The sequence below is a fragment of the Echiichthys vipera genome (genome assembly GCF_963691815.1).
Source record: "Echiichthys vipera genome assembly, chromosome: 16".
Taxonomy (NCBI): Eukaryota; Metazoa; Chordata; class Actinopteri; order Perciformes; family Trachinidae; genus Echiichthys; species Echiichthys vipera.
Genome location: NC_139841.1, coordinates 23753824 through 23778999, shown reverse-complemented (window position 1 = coordinate 23778999; position 25176 = coordinate 23753824). Strand labels below are relative to the sequence as shown.

Here is a 25176-nt window from a genome sequence, read left to right as displayed (position 1 = left end):
TGAAAGTTTCCTGGGAGCTCCGGGATTCATAGCTGGGAGAGTCGCGTAATGGCTACCCCAATCTTTCTGTCTTTGAGCAAGTTTTGGGATTTGTTGCGCTGCATCCATCATAAATCCCTCTGATAGCATAAACCAAGGACAAAGCAGGAAACACCCTCTCATGGGGAGTTTTGCTGGAGCTATTAAAGGATCTGAGCAGTGTGTGGTGTGTCGGAGTGTAGCAGAGGGAATAGTGCTCCTCAATGATCTGTCGCTGGTTAGACCACAAATGCAATCCATTTATGTTTGTCAGGAAAGACAGCTATCCATGGATAATTTCATCTGGAAAGACATGTTAAAGGGTTTCAGATTGTCAGCAGTTGCAACATAATTGAAAACAGTCTGTTCCCATAGTTGTGCCATGAGTCTCATACCCCTTGAAAATATATGTGTTTCAGCTAAGTTGCCATTGTATTTGATAGATTTGGGATGACATCACTGCATTTGGAAGTGCAATCGAACATGTTTGGATAGATACAATGCAGCGTTTCGGTGCCATATGCATTCTGTTCAGAAACACGTGGCAAACACACACACACACCCAGCTCCCTATGTAGCCTGGGGATCCTTCTGAGCTTATTTTCCCTCTTGTCCTCTCTTACTCTTTTTCTATCAGCCTATGTTTCTTCCTCTTCTCTTTTTCTTTTTAATCTCTCACTTCTGCCACTGTTCCACCCCACCCCTCCACCCTTTACTCACTATATGCACGCACCCCTATAGGTCTCGGGTCCGCTATCTGTAACTGCAGGTCTGATCATGTACATCGCACACGCTAAGTTGATGCATTCATCCAACACAATCAGCTCACAGGCAAAACCACTCATGCCCTCAGATCTGGGGCAGGACTTATGTATGCTGTTCAAAATCTTCTATCATCTTCTTAAAGACTGTGTGAGTGTGTGAGAGCCTGTGCTTGTTTGTGTCATCGTCCGCAGCTAGATGAAGTCACTTGTTCCATGTTCTCTTGTAACTCCGCTCTTGTTTGCTGTAAGCATTTTGTCTCACATTCACTGCTCAACTCTCGATGCAAAATTTCACTATTGGACCCCGGACAAAGTTCTTCATCATCTAGCCAGCCTCAGATTCCCCTGTCTTGACCTAGTTTCAGAACCGCCTGTTCGGCATGTGATAATGCTGCTCGCAGATGTTTTCCCTCATCTTTATTTGTTTATTTGCTTTCATTCACCCCCAGGGTTCACCGAGTGTGAGACCGCCGTCTCTGCCGCTGACGATTGTTTGCTTGTTTATTTACATGCATGACTTGTAGCTATGTCCTGTGAGTCTCATCTCTTCCTGTTTCTTGTGGTTTCCAGGGAGACATCCAGCAGCTAATGATTGTAGCAGACCATCGTGCTGCCTATGACTACTGTGAGCACTACAGCCCTGATTGTGAAGTGCCAGTGCCCGACCAGCCACAGAACCAGGACCCCAACACAGATGAATATGTGAGTATCGAGAACATTTTCATTGTAAAATCTTTTTTAATCATATAGCAGGTCAAGGTGCTACATAAATACTGTGAAAGTTTCCACAGAGAAATGCACTCATTCAGAAACTGTGCCTTTAAACGAGCCGTCAAGACTTCAGTACGATTGTGATGTCACAACATACATAAAACTACATATAGGCAGATAGTGCTGCTACAGTGCCGTTACAGTCCCCGGCTACAGTGATGACGCAGAGAGCACAGATGTGGAAAAATCTGGAAACACCTGAAAATGAGCATAGTATGGGACCCTTTAAGTTTAAATCATTTCAATACTGTATGCTCCTTTTAACTTGGAGCTCACAGTGCAGGTCTCAAAAAACACTACATTGCCCATTACGAGAAGTAACTGTTTGCATACTGGACATCGTAGAAACCGGCAAGAGAATGGCCCAAGTGTTCTCATCATGGCTGACCTTAACCAAGGAAGTTCATTACCCTTAATCCATAATTGTCTTTAATACTTAAATCAGATCTCGGTTGGATCCTGTGCTGAAAAGAGCTTCTTGGCTTACACAAGAGAACTGCACTCTGCCAGGGGAAAGTGCTGACTAGGAAGAACGGGGTTATCAGCCTATGCAGTTAGTTAATAATGTTCAGGAATGATGTGGTGCCTGCCTAAGCCTGCTTCTCTGCACCGTGTTGTTTTCTGCACTGAATACCAATACGCTGCGTGGTGATTAAAGGTGAGTCAGAGAAGTGTTGAAAGATAAAGAGAAAGTCCTTCCTCTTGACCTTTTCCTTGCCCTGGGGCCTGTCAGTATGCCTGCAAAGCACACCTAAACTTAACCTGCTTTTTCTCTAAGGATGTGTGACAGATTCATTAAGAAAGCAGTGGAAAAGTCATTTGTCATTTAGTCTCAACAAGTTGCAACAGGGAGATGCAGCTTTAGGTTTGCTTGGGTTGAAGGCATTCCTATGTGCGTCTGATCGATGGCCAGTCTGTCGCACATATATCAGCCTGACCCAGCAGCAGTGGATCATTTTTGAAAATCATGATTTTAATAATTGATAGTTATTTTTTCTCTCTCAGACACACTCCCTCTCAGTAATGCTGTTATGTTTCTCTCCTTTAGAACACGGAGGAGGACAGCTACTATTACGAATACCCTTACTATGAGGATGTGGATGGCAAGCCTTTCGATTCAGCATCTGATACTGAGAAACCCACAAAAGAAATCAAGGTAGTCTAATTTAAGTTTTGCCACAAATGAACTTCATGTAAATACAATCATATCGTTCCAAATGCACCAAAGTAACCATACCCTTTGTGCCTTACAGCTGGAAGATGGAGACAGCGTAGTGACCACAGTGCAGGAGGTTTTGAGGGGCGCTGGTGCTGCCAGCAGCAAAGTGTTGACCTCCATCTCCACTGGCTCATCTGATGGGTCATCCTCCAGCTCATCCACCGGCTCATCCACCGGCTCATCCACCGGCTCATCCACCGGCTCATCCTCCAGCTCATCCTCCAGCTCTTCAGGTACTGCCACTGGCGGAGGAAACGCCTACGGAGAGGAGGCCAGCCCTTACGACAGCTACGACAGTTATGGTAACTACGAGACCTACTACGACGAGGCCACGGCATCACCCGATGGGGACACCTCTCGACGTGTCACCATTACCAGCACCAGCATCGGCACAGGGGGTGAGCTGGATCTGGGAGCAGGGGGAAAGATTGACATGGGCACAGGGGCCGGAATCGAAAAGCAGATCATCACTGGTGGAGGAGGATCTTCAATAACCATCTCCAGCAATAAGACATCAGTACGTTGACATCATAACAGCATAATCACACTGCCATCCTCACTTAACTGTTGTGTGTGTCACCTGTAGTCTAATAGATGTATTGATTAGCTTTTGAACATTAGTTTGAATCCTGTTCTTTACTTTGTTACATACTCTAATGCAAGGCCTACCTTGATGTATGTGTGGGATACCTCCCCTGTTATAATCCACATATCCACATGGGGTCAGCAAAGTCAATGTGCATGTATTGAATAATGCCACCCATAGACTGTAAACCGTTTTGAAGCCAGGAGTTCGGCATTTGGCTATCACCACTTCAGTGTTTTGGAGCCAGAAGAGGGAAGAGTGGGTGAAGACTCCTATACATGTGACATTTCAATGGTGCAGCACTAAGCTAATTGCTAAAGAGGGAACCGGTGGACTTTTGCCAGTGGGTTAGTGGCGACCTCTCGCTGCTGAAGCTGCATGTCAACCAGGGCCACACAGAGCAGGTGGAAAATTGGTAGTTTCCCTCCAGTTACCAGCTAAGGCTAGCACTAGCTAGCTAGATTGGTTAGCAAGGAGCATCCACCGAATGCTCTTTAAGAGATTTTAAGCCACCAAAACATCATCAACTCACAAGTGAAAACACTTTGTGAGTGAGTCCTTAAATGATAACACAGACAACACTTTGGCTTAAGGCATTTAAGATACAGAATTTTCCAGTATTTTCTGACATTTTATGGAGCAAACTATTTCAATATTCACCTGCAGATTTATCTATAATGAAAATAATCCTTAGTTGCATCCCTAGTATGTTACAGGCATGATTTAATAGGTCACCGATTTGTTTCTCGTTTGTTTAGACGTTAAATAACCTTTTCATTTTCAATGCAATGCTGCAAATTTCACTTTATTAACTTTTTCTGTTTTTTCATAGGTAGGAGGTTCGTATGATGACTACGGCGACGGATATGATTATAACGTGGATGACCATTACACCACTGGTGGAGGCGGTGGCGGCAGCAGCAGCAGCACTGTAATTATCGGTGGTGGAGGAGGCAGTAGCAGCAGCAGCACTGGGCACATTGGTGGTGGAGATGGCAGCAGCAGCAGCAGTACAATCCACCTTGGAGGTGGAGGAGGCAGCAGCAGCAGCAGTACAATCAACCTTGGAGGTGGAGGAGGCAGCAGCAGTAGCAGTACAATCAACCTTGGAGGTGGAGGAGGCAGCAGCAGCAGTAGCAGTACAATCCACCTTGGAGGTGGAGGAGGCAGCAGCAGCAGCAGCAGTACGGTCAACATTGGAGGTGGAAGCAGCAGCAGCAGTTCTACCATCACCACTGGAGGGGGACAGGCCAGCGCCGGCACCGGAGCAGGCTCATCCACCGCCACCGGAACGGGCCTTGGCGTGGAAGGCGACGGTGACTACACAGATCTGGAGGATGGGTTCAAGGAGGAGCACCTCACCGACTACGGCGATTTAGACGTCTATGACGCCTATGGAGAGCTGGATTATAACGACAAAGAGGGCAAAGTGCTGCCTGCTGAGACGGATGAGTACTATGGACAGGTGAAAAACAATGGAAGGATACTGGCAAAGACAAGATCTAGAGGGTAGCGTGATGAGGGTGTCGAAGAGCTGACTGTGTTTCTGTCTGTTTGTCTGGTGTGTAGGTCGACGGTGCTCGTGGCGAGAAGGGACAGAAGGGAGAGCCTGCTGTTATTGAGCCTGTGAGTATCACTATTTGAACACCATACTGCAGTAACAGATGTAGGCTGTGTGCACACGGGTGCGTAGATGTTTATGTATGCGAGTACATATGGATGATCCACATCTAAACACAATCCACCCCTCGCTTCTGAATGAGAATCCTCAGGCCAGACGCACTCATCAGGGCCCGTCAGACCTTTCTCATCGTTGGGTAAGGCCTCGCTCCTGGCAGGTCATCATGACTACAGCATAAACATTTGAACAACAGCCATGCAGGGATAGTAAATAATCTCCAAACACAGTGTGGGTAGTGTGTAAACACAGGGGAGGATGGGGGGAAGGAAGTTATACAAGGAGAACAAAGACTTTTCCTGCGTCTTTGCCAAAACCTAAGCTTGTTTAAATGCAAACAGGTGGAATACATCCAACTCCGATTCAGATATCCATGCAGGTGAAAACAGCTCCTTTGGTTTGTTTGGAAATATGCATAAGACGCCGAATTAATGTATATCTCCAATACAGCTACAGCTGTTTCACTCCAAACAAATGTCACTGAGTTCCACTAAGTATACATCCATCTGTGACTGACTTTCTTCATGTTTATACGTGAGAGCAGAAAGAAGAGAGTGTGTGTTAGTCCACTTCCTAGATGACAATTTGTGTATGTGGTGTAAGCATGTTAGAGAAGTCATTACCAACCAAATTTGTGTACACATCTCCTCCCAGTGTGTCTTTTCTCTTGTAAACATGTAAAAAGCGGAGTGTCACACACATTTTTTCCCCTTAAGCTCTAGCCCCTTTACCCCCCCCAACACACACACACACACACACACACACACACATACTGCAGGCATAGGCATAACCTGGGGACTGTCAAAGATCAATTGCAGTCCTTTTATGATGAAAGGAGCTTGAAGGTTGATGAAAATCATCTTATAATTCAAATAAGTTTGGATATTGTGTGGGTTTCTGTCCTCCATAACAAAACAGGAAGCCAAGATGTTACCACAAGAGCAAACAAACAAAGCAATACCTCTGTAGCCGCAGAGCTGCAACAATGCAGCTGTGAGTCAGATGCTTGTAAGTCGTCCACACCAAACTGAGATGACTTGCTGTTTTTAGCTACAGAGATACGGTATATGGTAGAAACACACTTCATTGAATGTATTTCAAAGCGCAGCCCCGTGTATAAACTGACTTGATATCGCATGCACGATCAAATATTTTATCTGATAGTGTGGACAAATGAATTATCACTTCGATTTCATCAGTTCTTCCCTTCAGCTTGTCCAGGTAGGAGAGCACCTCAGGGCGTCTTTGCCTTTCTCCTCCTTTACCCTCCTTTGGATTAATTGCAAGCGTAACTGAAATGACAGGGAGGAATGTACATTAAGTTAGCAAATACTTTGAAATGGAAAGTGGATAGGCAGGGTGTTGGGGCATGTATTTTATGTACACTTACCGCCCTTAACCTTGTGTTAATGAACACAGAATACACTTGTGGGTGCATCTGTACACTGTGAGATCGTTTCACACAGACAGGCTCTCGTGAACGACGCCATGAGATAGTTGTGGGGACACGTTGTGGTGACTGATGATTTCTGTGCTTGTGTGTTTCAGGGAATGTTGGTGGAGGGTCCGCCTGGGCCTGAAGGGCCAACAGTAAGTCAATCTGTCTCTCCTTGTTTACTCCTTACTTTACTTGTCCTCATTTTTATCACTGTCAGTTTTTCTGTGGAATCTCGGTTCAGGAATAAAAGCAGATGGCGGTTTGTGTCACTCAGTCTTCTAGTCTGTGCTAAAAAATTACATTTTTAGCACTTTGCTGCACAAACAGTATGGCCAAAATAGGTCCCTCCTTGATAATGATATACATCACAACATAGCATGTTATGTGGTAATTCAATAAAGAAAAAGTCTATATGAAATAATCACACGGTAAAGTCTATTTTTGTGTACCTAATAACTTTTTTCTCATTATTATTATTATTATTCCTCATATTAGGAACTTAAGTGCAAGATATAATCTAAGCTATTCACATCAAATATTCAGAAAAATGTGAGTTAGTATGTGGTTTTATTATCAATTTAGATGTATTTTCTTATCACGTTATCTCCATGCATGCTTTAATCACAATATGATTACATTGAAAGACGATAAATGATCATTTTGCGGTGTTTCGATATGATCAGTTATCGTCTTTAAAGGGGAATCGCCGTGAAAATCCTCGGCTGCCTGATTTGTGATGCAAAGGGAGTGAGGGAGTGGCCAAAACAGTTCCCCCGAAGAGATATGGAGTCGCCCAGATGTTCAAGAACTTCATTATTTATCTAGGATGATTTCTTTTCAGGCACAGTTGCTCTTGACACCCTGCAGATGGAGTCCCACTGAGGCCAGCAATTTAAGTGTCGAGCTAAAGACAAATAAAAGAGCACCTCACAAAGAATTTTACAACTCAACAAGCTGTCCCGTATTGCCTCATGCATTCCTTTCTCCCATGTGTGACCACTTTGCAAGATAGAGGCGAGAACTTTTTAGTGGAGCAAAATGTGCCCTGCTTCTTTGTGATGCATTATGTATGTATGATGTGTGTAAAATGAGATCTTTTGCTGAATATAGGGTCTCCCCGGACCCCCAGGTTCTTCTGGCCCACCAGGCAGTGCTGGAGATACTGGAGAGAGGGTGAGTTTGAAAAAATACATGATAACACAAATTTCTACAAATACAGAAACTAACCACATATCTGTGTGTGCGTCTTTGTTTGTGTTATCTTTCTACCCAAGGGTCCTCCGGGTCGCGCTGGTCTTCCTGGCGCGGATGGTCTGCCAGGACCCCCTGGAACTGTCCTGATGCTGCCTGTAAGTAAATAACAGTAGTAAAAAAAAAAAAAGAGTTGAATTTAGGAAGCGCTGTGCTGTGTTTTTATGTTTTCCACACTTAAAGCGCTAAAGCATTTTCCATGTGGCTTTATATCCATGTTTAAAGCCAAGTATGACGTGTCTCTCTCTGTTTCATCAATAACTTTGACATGTGGTGTACACAGTGTAGTGGAATGAAGGGGGTTTCCTTTGAAATCACTTTTGATGAGCCTGTCCCTCAAATATTTGTAATGACATTATGTGCTTTAGCAGCCCCTTGTGGTATATTTAGAAAGAGAGATAGCCCCCCCATCACCTGTAGTGTTCACTCTCAGTTGTTTTGACTCCATAAACCCAGATCTGCATATTAAAGGAGTTTTCTCTACCTAAGTAGTTTGAACTCATTCCACATTCTTTAGCCAGGAAGTCGTCTAGCTTTGGACAGGAAGCGAAGCAACGCTGTCAGTTCTCTGTGTAGCTTCAGCTGCCTCCGATGATTCGCCTTCGACAGTTACGCAGCCATGCTAACAACTTCCTACGCTGTCTGCCTTTTAAACTTCTTTCCCTCATACTAAGAAGACGTGTGATACCGCTGCCGTTGGATCAGATTAGTTATACAGATGTGAAGCTGTGGTTTCAGGGGTCCACAGAGCTGTCTGGGTGAGCCATAAGGCAAGCTCCGTCTGGACAGGAACCCAAGTCGTTCTGGTGTATCCACAGGCAGAAAGCATGGCTTGAAATCTGATCCCCGAGCTCTGAGGCTAATGGGAAACATGCATTGTTGTTTCGCCCTTCTTTCACCAGAGGACTCTCAGTCTTGAAATTGTGGGGTCGACATAACAGTGTCAAATTTTGAATCTTAACACTATGTTTTCGAGTCAATTACCCAATGTTACGCCTCTTCCCCTTATTTTCCACGGACAGTCTACTCTACTCTACTGAAAAACATAATGCAGTTCCCATCAGAGTGTTTTTCTCTGTCCCTGGCCTCGCTTCTCAACAGTTTCATGTAGCAGAACATTTTGTTCGAGTTCGATGATGCACAGGAACGTCAGTGAAGAAATGCATATTGGAGAAGGAATGACGTAAAGCACGAGAGAAAGATCAAAGACAAACCCAAAGGCTCACACACTGGAAAGGCAGGGAAATAAACAAATAGCTGCATATGTGCGATTGTGATGAAGATAGCAATATTTAATCAATTGTAAGAAATGCAGATGCTGTTAAACCGTGGGATTTGCACCAGTTTGTGATCTGGAGACATATGGTTTATGGTGGGCGAGCTGCAGTTGATCTGACTCAGCCCTGATGTTCTGAATCCACTGTTTGTATTTTGCTTCTTGGTAACGATGTTTCTGTGATGGTGAAATCCTGCACAGTGTTTCACTCTTGTGCTGCTATGAATCTGTTAACTAACCGACAGTCAGCCTCCTGAGGACTGTTCTGTACCCAACACCGAGATGCCTGGCCCAAACAAACCCGTCTTGCACCACACAACCTGGATATTCACCAGGGGTGCAATGCCGGCTTATCGCCACCAGATGCCAGTAGAATTGGAAGCTCGTGGCCTGCAGAAGGCAGCCTCTGATGGTGCTGGTTTGTAGGCTCCAGGCTGATGCTTGGCATCTGTTGCATAGTTTCGAGATGGGGACACAGTTTTAAAGAAATATTGAGAATGTCGCTGGGAATAAGTTCAACTATTACTATTATATACTATCATTTACTATTTTTGCTGCAGTGATCATTCCACATTTTTTCATCACTTATTACTTGTAGTTTGTCAGTGCCTCCTGTGTGCTGGCATCATCATTACTGCAGCAAAGTCTCACCAATCTGTTATTCCCTCCATAGTTCAGGATGAGTGCTGGAGGTGACTCTGGACAGAAGGGACCTGGTGTATCAGCACAGGAGGCCCAGATGCAAGCCATCATGCAGCAGGCTAGGGTAAAAGTTCACACATGAACAGACTGGAGTAGTCAATATGAGGCTGTATTAAGTAATGTTTGTTTTTCTGTCCATTCACAAAACCTGCTTCTTCTGTTGAAATGTATCCTACCTTCTCATATTGTTTAGTAAATATTAATAATTTATTGCTTTTTTGCCACATTTACATTAGTTGTCATATTTCTCGTTGTATCTATAGTGCTCATACATAATTGGTACACCTTTATTACCGTCATTGCTCCATTTTATTACCCTGAGGTCGCTCACAAGCATGCATAATACATATACAATTTTCACACACATGCAGCTAAGCTAAATCCATGATATATTTAACCATACATCAGACAATTTCACATCATTCAATATTTTATCCTTGATATTTCTTTATTTTTATTTGATTCAATCTCATTGCTAATGCTTTCCTTCCTGTGTTCAGCTGGCTATGCGCGGCCCTACTGGTCCAATGGGTCTGACTGGCAGATCCGGCCCTCTGGTGTGTATTTCAAAGCATCTTAATACAAACACAGACCCAGTATCAATAGAAATGTTATGTCAAGAAACCCTGAAAAACAACTTGTATCGTTTTAGTGTCCAGTATATATTCTATTGTTTTTCTTCTCAGGGTCCTCCCGGTGTATCAGGACTGAAGGGAGAGTCTGGAGAGTCAGGTCCTCAGGTATGAGTTATGGGAATGTGACATTGAGTATTTAAAATGTATTTATGAAAGACAGAAACAACCGAATGGAAGCAAACCCCATCTGAAAACCTGCTAGCCTAAACAGATGAATTGTTAATTATTTTTGTAACCCTTTAAAGCAAGAATAATAAGCAACTGTTCCTGTTTTACTTCAATATTCCTTAGATGGAAATATAATAATAAAGAAGAATAAAGAAATGCTTTTGAGTTTAATATGAGTGTTTCTTGTTTCAGGGTCCACGTGGACCTTTGGGATCCCCTGGACCCTCTGGAAAGCCTGGTCGAAGGGTAAGCGTGACAATCTTGAGTTGAAAACAGCAAAATATGCAGAATATGACTTTCTGATAAACACGTGGAGTGCTGATTTAAAAGCCAGGCATATTCTGGCCTTCACAGTATGTTCGCAGTGATGTCATGTTATGTAACTGTTGTTATTTTTACAGGGTCGTTCTGGATCCGACGGTGCCAGGGGCATGCCAGGACAGTCTGGAACCAAGGTTCTTTGTCTACCGTATTCATAATGAACTTGAGGCGCCATATTTCATAATGCCAGTTTAAAAGCATGTTTTTTTATTATGCCTTTACAAAAGGTAAGAAACTTGATTTTTCTTTGGTCTTTAGGGAGACCGCGGGTTTGATGGTCTGGCTGGACTTCCTGGTGAAAAAGGACATAGAGTGAGTTCTTTTGCGGTGCTAGCATGCTATGATGATTGCATTGTCGTATGGTGTGCATGTGTGTGTATTTGTCACTGTTAAATCTACATTTTTGTTGTCATAGGGTGAACCTGGCCCCTCTGGACCTCCTGGCGGACCTGGAGAGGATGGAGAAAGGGTAACACAGAAAAACTATAAATTCACACGTTTCTTTTTTCCTATTTTTTTGCCTTTATTTTCTAAGAAATAGAAGAGGTATGCTTTTGTACGATGAATCTCATCCCTTAACTGCTATTGCACTACTGCAGAAAGACAGCTATTACTCTGAGTTGAACTTCTAACACTTCCTCTCCTTTTTTTGCCAAATTTTCACTTCCACTTGCTCTTCGGGTCTCCCCTCTCTCACTCAATTTTTAATATTATTTGATCTCTGCACACCTTCCTCTTCTTGTCTCTCTCACCATCCTCATTACACCCTTTGCTTTATACCCTATTATCTCTCGTTCCCTGTAACACACACACACACACACACACACACACACACACACACACACCCACCCTCTCTTTCGCCTCTATTACAATTCACTGTCTGTTCCGCATTCTGACCCGTCCTCTCTCTTTCCCAGGGAGATGATGGAGAGATCGGACCCAGGGGACTTCCCGGTGAATCAGTGAGTGATCACAAGTATTACCATTCAATGTCCAAGTCTCTCACACTGAGAGATAGCACGGTAGAGCTGAGAGGACCTGCTCTCATCATGCCGTCATGTTCTTGAACAATCCAAAGATCTGATGATAACATAGATCATCTGTAGACGGCAATTCATATTCATATAAATGGAGATTTTCCCTAGCATTATACGGCTGCAAAGCGTATTTTGTTGAGGCTTTGCTAGTGCTTCATCTGTACAAGAGACGCTTTGGAGGTGAAAAATGCAGGCAGCTCACTTCAAGCTTGTTATAATAGCCTCCCACTCTCTCAGGCAGGATATTCCCCACGGAGAGGGAGAAATTCAGGGAAGGAGAAACCAGCCGAAAGCCCTTGATATGTGCTGTTATGACTTATTTTGTCCACCAGGGTGTGCTACATCGGTTTGAATTCACACCGACAGGACAATAGGTCTTATAAGGTAACTGTAGCTGTGAGGCAAAGCACAGATATTCAAAGCAATGTTTGGTAGGCATCGCTGTGGGGAATAAATGTGTAGTAATGAAAAAAAAAGAAGCTTACCCTCACAATCTGACTCGGTAGAATATCCTCAAGGACATTTGAGAAGGCGGGTTGTTTCCAGGAGTATGATCTTGAAACTTGATTTAGCTGAATGTGTTTAATAATTCATCGGCCCTTTCACAGGTGTCACATCGTTCTCAATCTCATTTCCCTTCTTTTTTTTTTACCCCCAGGGGCCCCGTGGTTTGTTAGGACCAAAAGGACCTCAGGGACCTCCTGGACCCCCTGTGAGTACCCTCCTCTCACCTTTTCATATCCATGCTGTTAGAATAGATTTACTGTTTAGAGAGTAGGGTCTTGTTTTATACCATCTTGTGGAACAAAAGACACTGCAAGCAATACCCACATCTCATGGAACAAAAGACACTACAAGCAATACCCACAGGGAAATACAAAAGCTCAATATATCTCAGAAAGCATACACAGAGAGTAGCATATGTTATTGAGTTTGACTTCAGCTTTTCAGACAAGTGTATACAGCGGAGCAAAGCTTAAACTGAGTGTTTCCAACAGATTTTATTCTTTATTCATGGACAGTGCTCATCAATCAAGTAGATTATTACAAACTGATATCCATGTACAGGATGTGTAGAAATAGCATACAATACATCACATGTTGAGATTCATACAGTGCAGATGCTAAAGCCCAGGTGAATTAGGTAAATTAGACTTACGTGGCTAAATGTCCCAAATGCTAACAGTGTGTGAGAGATTTGGTGGCCTTCCCTCATATGTGTTAAATGCTGTGTTCTTCTCATCTGCTGCAGGGTGTTACTGGAATGGATGGTCACCCTGGACCCAAAGGAAACCTAGTGAGTGAAGCTGGAATATCAATTCAGTGTCTGGCATTTTTCATTTCCCAGATAAAGCCAAAAAAACACACGCACGCACACACACACACACACACACATACACAACTGTGAATCTCCAGGCATCTCACGACTCTGTTGCATCAAAATGATTGATTTCTATACATGATATATTCTTGCTACTTTTAAAACATAGAAAATATCTAATGATCCATAAGTAACTTAAACCGACTCATTTTCTTCCGTTATCTCTTACTGGTATCATGAACGCTTCCATGCACTAGCGTTTAAAGCCGAAGTCAGTAAATACGTTTTTTTTTTTTTCATATTTGCTGAAACTGACAGTTTATCTTCACAGAAGATGTGTGTAAAAGTTAAGTCGCTCTTGAGGCGGTGTCAATGACTGCTCCTGAGCTCAGACAGAAAGTCTGTCGGGCCGGTCTGTTGGTGGGCGGGGCTTGGTTTAGCCTCGACGTGCTCACAGACTGTTTCATTTTACAGCTTTAAGCCAGGGGGTGCTAGTGACACACTGTATCCATCTGCAGTTGCTCACACTCAGTGACTAAGGGCGCACTCACACTTTCCTTCCGCACCACGCCCCGGGCTTTAGGGTACTTGCCCCCAAACCCCTCCCCCCGCTGGCCAGCCCGTGTGAGTGCGCCCTAAGTAGCCAAGCTGAGAACATAAACGCGGCGCATGTCTCTTTCAGTGTGCAGCCCGGTCTTACATAATCAGGTGATCGTAATGTTAAGAACTGGGTTTTGAATTTTTTTGATGATTGACTTTTCTTCATCGAGACATTATTTTTCAAGAGAGCATGACAGTGCATCTAAGAATCCATTTCCCCTGAGACTTTTCCAACTCAGACTGAAAAAAGGCACCATTTTCATGTCTGTCTCTTCATTTTAACCTCTCAAATCCACAGTATTGCCTCATGAGCTCTCTCTTACACTCAAACAAACACACACACGCACGCACACACACACACAAACACACACACACCAATCAGAGGATACTTAGCAGATAATGAAGAATAGACCGGCTGTGTTTAGGTCCATTTCAGCAGTTCACCACCGCCAGTTGTATCATCCCAGGTAATTTTCTTGTAGCGCCTGAGCGTAATGGGAGAATACCTGGCGGCAGCAGTGTGTCTGTTCTGTTGGGAACGTTCCAACTAGGTAGAGATGGAAGATCAACAGCTTTCCTACGCTCTTGGTCCGGGGCGACGTAATTGATTGCCAGTTATCTGAGAGGGGATGTGTTTTGTGCTTGTGGTTCAGCAGTTTCTGTCATTAGCAAAGAAGATTGTAGAATGATCATTTACTGTGTGTGTGTGTGTGTGTGTGTGTGTCTGTTTGTGTGTGTGTGTGTCTTCTACATTGAGCCAGAGCAAGTTATTGTGTTATTTGCCTGTTTAAGTATAAGAAGGTAATAATGTAGGGATGCGCTAGTAGACAGCTTCTAATTTATATCTGTTGAGAGCAGCATTTCACTTTTAATGGACCATATGGCGCAACATCACTCTTCCCTTCACACGGGAGGTTTTACTCAAGTAAATAAAGTCATCAATCTTTGTATTTGTAATGAGGTTTTTTAAAATGAACTTGTTTTCCTCAGGGACCTCAAGGAGAGCCAGGACCTCCTGGACAGCAAGGCAACCCAGGTGCCCAGGTCAGTGATAAACAGGTTGTCTGACATTTTGATTTTTATCTCATCCATCAAATAAAATGTTCTGAGCATTCTGTATCCTCTCCACAGGGACTTGCGGGGCCCCAAGGAGCCATCGGACCACCAGGAGACAAGGTGAGACATCACATGATCACTGCTTAACAATAACATAGTCTGAAACACGCCATTTCTGCAACTACAAAGGGATTAAAAAACCTGCCAGCTTGATAAAATGTTAATAAATACAGACCTGGAATCTATAAAATTGCAGGAAATTGTCTCATTCCTTTACATGAGCTGAAAGCTAAGTTGCTATCTTATTCACTTCCAAATGCTTATCACACCATTATGCAAACGCATCCCCGTCCCCAACACGGGCCCAAATAGTGCCGAGTAGACAGTACAGGCAGATTTTAATCCTGATACGTTTTAATCCAATTTCTACTACATCACACTTGCCAGTGTATATGGAGGGTATTCAGTTTATTCTTGGACTTAAATGTCCATATTGTGTTTTTCTTGTTATGATAAATGAAATACCGGAAGGCAGTTATTTGATGAAACAAAATAGAATCACTCATGAAAGCTGGGTCATGACCGAAAGAACGAGGTCGCAGGTACAAGCAGCCGAAATGGGCTTTCTCAGGAGGGGGGCTGGAGTCTCCCTTAGAGATAGGGTGAGAAGTTCAGCCATCCGTGAGGAACTCGGAGTAGAGCCGCTGCTCCTTTGCGTTGAAAGGAGCCAGTTGAGGTGGTTCAGGATCATCTAGTAAGGATGCCCCCTGGGCGCCTCCCTAGGAAGGTGTTCCAGGCACGTCCAGCTGGGAGGAGGCCTCGGGGAAGACCCAGGACCAGGTGGAGAGATTATATCTCCACACTGGCCTGGGAACGCCTCAGGATCCCCCAGTTAGAGCAGGTTAATGTGGCCCAGGAAAGGGAAGTTTGGAGTCCCCTGCAAAAGCTGCTGCCCCCGCGACCCGACCCCGGATAAGCAGATGAAGATGAGATGAGATGAAAATAGAATCAAATAAAGAATAGATCGTTTAGCTCAAAACACCATTGTGCCCAAGTGCGGCATCGCAGTGCTGCTAGCATGTCTGTGGACTCTTAGCCCTTTTTTTACAGATTTGTATGATACCTCGGACCATCCATAACTATGTGTTGTCATACTCTGTGATGTCTGAACATCTTCATCTTGTCTACTATCTAGGGTCCTACTGGAAAGCCCGGTTTGCCAGGAATGCCAGGAGCTGATGGTCCACCGGTGAGTTCACATACTACCACACACCCAAACAAATGTGTGCAAGTGAAACAGCCTTTCACTCTCTCCCACTGTGTCGGTTTTCTTTATATAATTATAATGACCACAACTGAAGTAAACAACGCTTTTCAAAGCAGAACGTCAAGTTTTAAAGGGCAGTACTGTGTCTGAGTATTCACCTCAGTATCAGTATCCTCTGTTAAATCACTTCTTAAAACTCATTTTTATAGACTTGCCTTTTTGGGATGTCGTCTTTTTATCGTCTTTTATCGTCTTCTTTCTTTTAATCTTTCTCTGCAAGCACCTTCAGCTAATAATAATTTCCTTTGTCCATTAATAATGCCCCTTCTTTCTATACAATGATGTGTAACTATGGTTATGTTGTACCCTACTGGATGTCACTATTTTTACTTTTTGTTCTGTTTACACTGTATATGTGTGTATTTTGATTTGCGCTGTCAGAGCACTTTGTAAACTGCTGTTTTTAAAGGTGCTATACAAATAATGTTATTATAGTATTATACCTCCGAAGTGATAGGCAAACATAAGATGTAATTGCAGTGACTAGCTAACAGCACTGCGCGCTACTGGGCTTCAGTAGGAGAGCAGTGCTCGTACAGAGGTTGATGCTAATAAGCATGTCACAAAGAGAGGAAGAGGGTGGTGGAAACAGGGCGTGCTAACATCGCTAACCGTGCTAACAGCGCTAACAGCAACAGTGCTACCAGAGCTAACAGTAGTAATGGGGGTTAGTTATCTCCGTGGTTAGCTCAGGGGTTAGTTAGCTTCTGAGGGAGAACACACACACAGAGGGAGCGTGACTTCATTTTCTGCTCAGAAAGCTTTTATTCCACTATATATTAACATAGCAAATATTGGTTCACTGCTATATTAATATTCTGAATGTCGACAACAGGACCTCTAATGTTTAAAAAAACACTTTTAACATTGAAACCACACTGAGGTAATTATTTGTCTGAAGCATATGTAGGATACAACACATTAACACAGCTGTGTTACAGTGGAACAGCCCGCCCACACACATGCAAACACTCTCTTCCCCATCTTTGCACAGCCAGCACAGACGCCACCTGCGCTAATGGCAGGTGTGCTTTAGAAGGCACCAGGTGGCGGCTAAGAGAGAGGATGTGAAATATGAATAACTGTAGTGAGAGAAAAAGAGGAGAGCGGACACCGCATCATGTCCCCTGGTTCTTTAATGGCTTTCAGAGTCTTTGTGGAGAAGAAATAGCTCTGCCGTTTATACACTCAGTTTTTTTATCCATCCATTTGTTGCATTTTCCATCAACCGCAGTATTCTCTCTCTCTCTCTCTCAGTCTCAATGCTCCCGCCTTGCCTCTCATTTCTGTCCTCTGAAGAATCTAATTCCTTCTCCATCCTCTCACGTCACTAAAAACCCATCAGAGGCTTTGCAGAGCTCCTTCTTTCTCATGAGAAAGCAATCAATTTCCTTCCATTTTTATCTCCTCTTTACCGGACACTCATATTAGATGTGTGTTTTTGCATCTTCTGCATTTGTGTGTTTGTGCACATTCATGTACGGCATACGCATAATGTATTGTGAACTCCCAGAACGGCAGGCTTTGGAGTGCAGCAATAGCTGTAAGCGCCTCTGTAATACTTGAACATTAGATTTAAAAATCCCAAATGAGAACTCTAAAAGGCACTTATTCCAATTTTCCTCCCATAGTTTTACAACGTAATCTCTCAGTTACAGGGGGTGTTGTAGTATTTATGGTGGTAATTATGCTGAAATGAGATGCAATAATATTTCTCACAATAATTCCCAGGGTCACCCTGGAAAGGAGGGGCCTAATGGTGAGAAAGGACACCTGGTAAGTTTGATTTCTTTCCCCGCTTGTTCTTTTTTAAATAAAAGCTTGTCTTAGTTTCTTTCCCCTCCTTTTGTCCTAGTTCTGACACATTTGCATAAAACATTTTGAATTAATGTAGATAACATTAGCAATGCGCATGTGTGTTCTGTAATTGTGTGTGTGCCAAAAGCTCTGGCTAAACACTTATCTTCCCAGGGCCCTGCTGGCCCTCAAGGACCCATTGGTTATCCTGGACCCCGAGGTGTAAAGGTGAGTTGATTATGAGCAGCTAATGAATCAATTTGTGATATCATCAGGTAGTGGTACTCTGCCATTAACGACTGTTATGTGCTGATAGCTGCCCGTTATCTAATTATAATGTTTGATTTTGTAAAAATCGGTTGTGAAACAAACTAAAAGTCCTAGTTTACGGCCTTATTTCTAGGATCTTCCAAAAGTGGCCTCTGCTTTTATCCCAGAGACACGAAAGTGTTCTTAGTGATCCATAGATTAAGACAGGAGCGTCATCTTTTCAGATCTTACATCACTTTGCTCACGTAAGGTGGTGCTAAGGTCAGTCAGAGGGGCTGATGACGGCCCGAGGCGCTCAGCCCTTCTTCATCAGTAGCTGGTCAAACCAAGACAAAAGAAAATCCCATCAAATAGAATCTTGGCCAGAGTGTGTGTCTGATCCAATCGTTAGAGCTTCCACTGACAGAGGGGATCACACACGTGGCGTGACATCCAGCTAACAGTCCCCCGGTTACATGGCTGAGGCCTGAAGGGTTTGGGAAGATGAGATGAAGGGTCAAGAAAAGGAGTTTGGAGGATTTCAATTTTTTTCTTTCTAAACTACAGACACAACACATTTGAATGCATCCATTACACAGTGCACCCTCCATAGCATCCTTATTTGACACATTTGAGAACAATCAGTTGCATCAGATGGATTTTCTGACTTTGACATTAAAGACATTAAAGGTGATTAGGGTTCAAATAATCAGCAATATATATGTAACTAAGAAACTTTCCCAGTTGATTAGTTACATTAGGACCATTTTTTGTATTACAAGTTTTCTTTCTTTCTTTCTTTCTTAAATATGATGAACTGAAGCATTACCTAATTAGATTTTGCCAATTTGCATACATTTCCAGAACAAAAACTCTTTGTTTTGTTGACATATTAGAGTCAAAGATTTTTACAGAGGGACTTTTATATATCTCTCTTTATCATTCATCTCATCACACATACAGAAAATACTGTCAACAGCCTTGGAAAAAAATAGATATTTCGCCATGTTTTTAGTAATAAAATGTTGTATAAATCAGGATATGAGTGATATATGAACAAACCCCTCTGTGACTACCTTTAGATAATCGATTGGAATAAAACTGGAAAGTTTGGTGTATTGGTGCTACAGAAGTAGAGAGGAAGTAGAGATTTCTGTCTCACATTAAAAATGAAAAAACCTAATTTTGATAAAACGGCCTTTAAAGATACGTATTGTCAAGTTCCATACACACAATATCTAATCAAATCCTTAGCATTCTCTACCTTATATATATATATGTATATATATACAAAGTCTATTTTCGGTTGTTTTTCATTCCACCAGTTTGACATTTTCTGTAAGCACAACCTAATTTACAAAAACTGTAATCATCACTAATGAATATCTTCCATGCCCATTTTGCCTAACGACCTGAAACATCTCTCTGTTCTTGCATCACAGGGAGCCGATGGTGTGCGCGGTCTCAAGGGACATAAGGGTGAAAAGGTGAGAGAGCTCAGACTCATCGGCGAATGAAGCGTCCATGCAAAGGGAAGCGATTGTAAACTTCAGAGAGATTGTGGTATTTGTATGAATTATGCTGAGCGTTTGTGGTGGTCGTGCATGAAATGTTATGCTAACGGTAATCTGAATGAAATCCTGTCTAACTGATGCTGGCACAGCGAGAAAAAGGAGTTGATCCAGAGTCTCTATGGCAACAGGGGATCTTGCCAAGACTCTGCATCTGTGTCTGTGTGTCCGTCTGCGTATGAATACCACACAAATGGTTTCAACATCCGCGTCGTCCCATTCTTTCACCATCCTCACCCCTTTGTCTCCTTTAATCTCTTAACAGGGAGAAGATGGCTTCCCCGGCTTCAAGGGAGATATGGGTATCAAGGGTGACAGGGTAAGGCTTCTTTGTTTCATATATTGTACTCTGTAGTATGTGCCAATCATATCATATCATATTCAAATGAATTATACTAGTTCCACAACTGTTACTTCTGCACTCAAAATTGTTTTTGGGGCTTAGTTGATGCGGATTGACCTTTACCTGAACTATATGAAAGCACCAACAACTCCTGGGATCTAAAGCCCCTCGGTGACTACAGTGGAATTGTGGGTAATGAGCAAACATAAGGTGTTGCTCCTTTTGCCAGCTGTTGGGGTGCGCGCGTGCGTTTGTGTTGACGTGAGTGGTTGCCAAATTCCTTTCCTATCCCCCTCTGCCACATTCCAGTCAGACCTGACCTTGACAACTTCAAGAGAAAAGCACAAGTTCGACAGGTGTACCCAAGAACAGCTTCCTTCTCCAAACCGCATTAGGGATTTACAATGTCAAGCAGTTGGAAGAAACCGTCTTTTACAGTGAGAAACATAACTCGCTCCAGCCCCTTTCTTCAAAACGCCAATCCCCCCGCGATCCCTGACTGGGCTGTCTATAACTGAGTACAGAAAGGAAGGAGAAATCAATGGCACTCTAAACCCCTTCAAACCACAGAGAGAGAGAGAGACATGGGGCTCCGGCCTCTTTTCCTTTGGAGATGTAGCAGATCCAGATGAAAGCGAGGATTTGAGGAGGCCCTCTGTTCTGGAGGAGGCACACATGGGCTAGAATCTAAATGACTCGTTTTTAAGCATGCCGATGAAAAGTGTGTGTGTGTGTGTGTGCGTGTGCGTGTGTGTGCGTGTGTGCGCTCAATTTAAAGTGTTCTCTTTGATGAGCTTGCAAGTGGGAGTCAAGTACAGTTTGCGCGAGTGCGGGTATGCACGCGCACTCGCTTGCTTGTGCAACTCTTAACTAGATACCTTTCACACTCCACTGGGTCACCGCAGCAGAGACTGGTTGTCACATCGGGTTTGTACTCTGTCATTTAGTGGGTGTCCTGCTAGAAGGGGAGCACGCTTACAGAGAGAAGCAATAATGAGATCGCTAACTGCTTTGAGGGGCAAGCGGCAAAGAAAAATAGCCGTACTTGATTCTTGATGCAACTTTACACTCCCAGCAGTTTTAAAAGGGCAACCAGGGGAACCCAGAGCGGGGGGAATGGTTTGCTTTACAAGAAAAAGTTGCACGAAATGTTATGATGTGACAATGCTCCATATATTAAAATGACTACACATTTCCCTGCTGTTGCTTTTAAATCTTAATTATGTCTTGCCTGTGTCCAGACCTTTAAGTCCCACTTCAACACGTTGACTAATTCATCTGGCATCATGAGATGGAAGAGCAGTCCCTCTCAGCCTTGTTCTAACAAGGGCCGTGGAGGGACTGACGATAAGCCAATCAGCACCACAGACTTGACAAACACCGTTGTCAAGCTGTCTCGATGTCACTCTACATCGTAGTTTGTTTTTAAATTATGTTGGCATGGCTACGCATCAGCGTCGACTTAAAATGACATTAGATTGAGACGGATAAGTTGCTCTCCAGTGATTGGTTAGGGAAAATCGAACCCCATCTCCCACCGAAATCAATTAGGCCGGAGGCAATGTCAGACTGCAGATCGAAATGGAGTGTAACAAGTTGACAAGTAATGCAAATGTGATATGTGGTCTTCCACGCTGTTCTACTGATCGACATCTGGCTGCAATGATAATAAAAAATATAATAAATGAATAAATAATGCACCCAGAAAAGTAGGAATGCATAAGCATAAGACAGGAAAGACGAGAAGTGAACAACTGAAATACTCATATTTTGTTTTGTTTTTTTTAATCTCTTTTAGCTCACTGGCTAATCTCCCAAGAGTCCTCATTAAAACATATAATGATAGAGAAAAATCATGAAGCAAACAATGAATGAGACACACATATCATATACACACATGCATAAATCCACACATGCATACACTGACACATAATAAACTCATATATTCACACATATTCATCTACTTACGCTTGCATACAACACCAAAATGTATTCAATTATACAAAAGAATTTACATTCTGCATGTTTTACAGGAAAACTCCACGTGGTAGCTTTAATGAAAATGATAAATCATAATAAGTATGTTAAAGTATTCAGACCTAAAGCAGATTAAGTGACCTCTTTCTGAAGTAAAATGCATGTGATATCTGTGATTTCCAGGGAGAGCTCGGACCAGCAGGACCCAGAGGTGAAGACGGCCCAGAGGGACCAAAGGGACGCTCAGGTCTCCCAGGAGATGCTGGTCCTCTCGGCCCCAATGGGGAGAAGGTAAGCTCCTTTTCTAGTTTGGCTTCCACAACCAAAACGCCGATATCCTAAAGGCAATGTGTTCCCTGCCTCAGTTTTACAATGACAGATAAAACAGAATCAAAAACAAGTTGCACTTTTGTCTCATCAGTCATGTTTGATCTAGGATAATAGCTCAGCAGGACCTGACAAGGAAAATTGTTTTTCCAATCGTTGTCTTCTGAACAGCGACCGATTTTTCATCGCCGCTGCTCTTGAACCAGCTGGGAGCATAAAATGGATTCAGTTCTTAACATTCTTTATTGTTAAATTGAACACTGAGTAAGCTGTTGCTGACAATACATCATTTTTGTGGTTCAAAGAAAAAAAAAGAGAATTCTAGAGAATGCTACCTCTTATTGGTCTTTCACTAAAGGTTTGAAAACAGTTTTGGATTATCATGAGAGGGTGCTAACACACTGCACGATGTGATTTGACAAGCCGTGAGCCAAAGGTGTGCTCCATATGCTCCACGGTAACCACAGTGCATTTGTTTATTATTCCTAAAACTTAAAGTGCTTGTTCTTAATCTGAATAGTATTATAGAATTACCACTGTGGAGGTAACACTGCATTACAAACGCAGACACTGATCTGTATCTGGATCACACATGGGGTAACAGCTGAGTTATTTTCAAATTGGATTGCAACCTGCACGGCGGCCAATATTTATACAAACACTGAGCTGGTTCCAAAAATACTGCTGTGTTTAGCAGGTGCTCGTGTTTTAATGTAGCTTTACAACTAGAATAACACTACTGCTGTGTTTACATTCACAGCTGTAAGAATGCAGTGGAATGCAGTCAGTCTTTACTATTGTTGCATTAATGACAATACAAAATATTTCATGGAAAAGCCACATTAATACCAAGTGCCTCAAATGTTTAATACATGCATAACATGCGTCAGGTATTATAGAATAACATAATGTGGGAATTGGCAAAAAAAAGTGGTATAATGTCCTCTGTCGTCATCTGGCATCATCAATGTCATCATGACTGAAAGGTGGTCGCGGGTACAAGCGGCCGAAATGGGTTTTCTCAGGAGGGGGGCTGGAGTCTCCCTTAGAGAGAGGGGGAGAAGTTCAGCCATCCGTGAGGAACTCGGAGTAGAGCCGCTGCTCCTTTGCGTTGAAAGGAGCCAGTTGAGGTGGTTCGGGCATCTAGTCGAGACTGGGCTTATCCGGGGGGGGGGGGGTTCTGTCAAATGAATCTAAATTCAAACTTGTCTTTTCTCATTTACAGGGTAAACTTGGAGTTCCCGGATTGCCAGGGTACCCAGGAAGACAAGGACCAAAGGTAATTGTGCACTTGTATTGCCCGACGATATTGTCATTAGTTCCATTAGTTCACAACCCTATTGATGAGGGACACAACTTATTCGTGTCAGTGCACACTTGCGTGTTTCCGTGGGTTTGAAAGAGAATTTAAAATTCATACATTTGCATGTGAACGCTTCTTTGCTGAACTTTGATGGCTCATCTATTACTGTTGCCACACAGAGGCAAAGCCGCAGTCTGACAAGTGGACATGCTTGAAGCTCCCTGATCAAAGAGCTGGGGATTTGAATATGCCTTTTGGTTTTAGCTCTAAGCTCCGGATATGACAACAGTGAAGCACTGCTTTTATTAATGGTGCACCTGATCTCCTGTTGCATTTACTGTAATATGCCGGGGGTATCTCATGGAATAAACAAAGGATATAATATTAAATGTTGGTCTCTCAAATGATTAATTACTCTTGTTGTCTCACACAGGGATCTCAAGGTTTCCAAGGTTTCCCTGGCGCCAATGGAGAGAAAGGAACTCGGGTATGTCCTCTTATTATTATTCTCATCGCTACAAGGGTTGGATCAATACCAGCGTAGTGCTGGTGACAGGCTCCTGTCCCAGTGCTGGATTTATCAAGTTGCTTGGCTTGGTTTTTACCAAGGGCAGAAAATTGCATTCTCTCTTCTTTACCACTTACACAACTCATTTTGACCCACCAAAAGAATTGTTTTATCACTTTGCAGTACTTGAGCTATGTTTCATTTTCTTTGTTTAAGGGATGGGCCGTTAGCTGGTCCGCAAAGACTAATGGTTCGGCACCACGGGTTGAACAAGGCATATAAAGCTTTCCATCTTCCCCAAAACATTTGTGAAGTTTATAAGACCAAATTCCCAGACACAAAGGGATAATAGTGCCATTAACGTAGTTTCATAGCACTTTTTTTTTTAACTTAAAAGCCACAGAAAAGCCATAATTGTTTGGTTCTCATTAAAGTTTGCAGCCACAGTGATTTTCACTTTAAAATCATTATATTGTGCGTTATTGTTTGTTAAAGTGTCCTATTCTGAGGTAGTAACACATCTAATGAAAGTCATTTCGACAATAATGACTTTGACAAATATTGATGGTCCAAAAGGTCAAAAGATGATATCAGAGCATCCCAATTTCTGTTCAGATATGTTCGCAAATGCTCCTCTCTGCTGGCATTAGATTCATTTTTCTCAAGGATGCAGCCTCTTAATGAAGAGGCCGACCCCTTTGATCATTGTGTGTGTTCTCTTTGTCCACAGGGAACTGCAGGAAAGCCCGGCCCACGCGGACAGAGAGGACCAACGGTTAGTCTTACTCAGCAGACTCGTGCTTATATACAGATGGCGAGCTTGGCACTCGAGTGAGAATCGAGGTTCAGCCTGGGCATGCTTGAGGGGAACCCACGCTCATTGAGCCATGAAGCGGAACATTTTCAGGTCACAGATATGTCTCAGGACCCTGT

At 43.0% G+C, this 25176-nt stretch overlaps 1 protein-coding gene across 2 annotated transcripts in view; it reads left to right on the top strand.

Moving 5' to 3' along the window:
* The window catches only part of col5a1 (procollagen, type V, alpha 1), an 80930-nt gene that overhangs the window by 36924 nt on the left and 18830 nt on the right, over positions 1-25176 (top strand). For both annotated transcript variants that reach the window (XM_083930292.1, XM_083930291.1), the window contains exons 5-33: positions 1353-1484; positions 2602-2709; positions 2807-3289; positions 4191-4823; positions 4928-4984; positions 6585-6626; positions 7585-7647; positions 7749-7823; positions 9675-9767; positions 10204-10260; positions 10390-10443; positions 10699-10752; positions 10908-10961; positions 11086-11139; positions 11243-11296; positions 11745-11789; positions 12523-12576; positions 13117-13161; positions 14776-14829; positions 14917-14961; positions 16037-16090; positions 17900-17944; positions 18140-18193; positions 19657-19701; positions 20051-20104; positions 22289-22396; positions 23658-23711; positions 24169-24222; positions 24974-25018. In XM_083930292.1, coding sequence (XP_083786418.1) covers positions 1353-1484; positions 2602-2709; positions 2807-3289; positions 4191-4823; positions 4928-4984; positions 6585-6626; positions 7585-7647; positions 7749-7823; positions 9675-9767; positions 10204-10260; positions 10390-10443; positions 10699-10752; positions 10908-10961; positions 11086-11139; positions 11243-11296; positions 11745-11789; positions 12523-12576; positions 13117-13161; positions 14776-14829; positions 14917-14961; positions 16037-16090; positions 17900-17944; positions 18140-18193; positions 19657-19701; positions 20051-20104; positions 22289-22396; positions 23658-23711; positions 24169-24222; positions 24974-25018 — 2769 coding nt within the window. The remainder of the gene's footprint in view (positions 1-1352; positions 1485-2601; positions 2710-2806; positions 3290-4190; positions 4824-4927; positions 4985-6584; positions 6627-7584; positions 7648-7748; positions 7824-9674; positions 9768-10203; positions 10261-10389; positions 10444-10698; positions 10753-10907; positions 10962-11085; positions 11140-11242; positions 11297-11744; positions 11790-12522; positions 12577-13116; positions 13162-14775; positions 14830-14916; positions 14962-16036; positions 16091-17899; positions 17945-18139; positions 18194-19656; positions 19702-20050; positions 20105-22288; positions 22397-23657; positions 23712-24168; positions 24223-24973; positions 25019-25176) is intronic.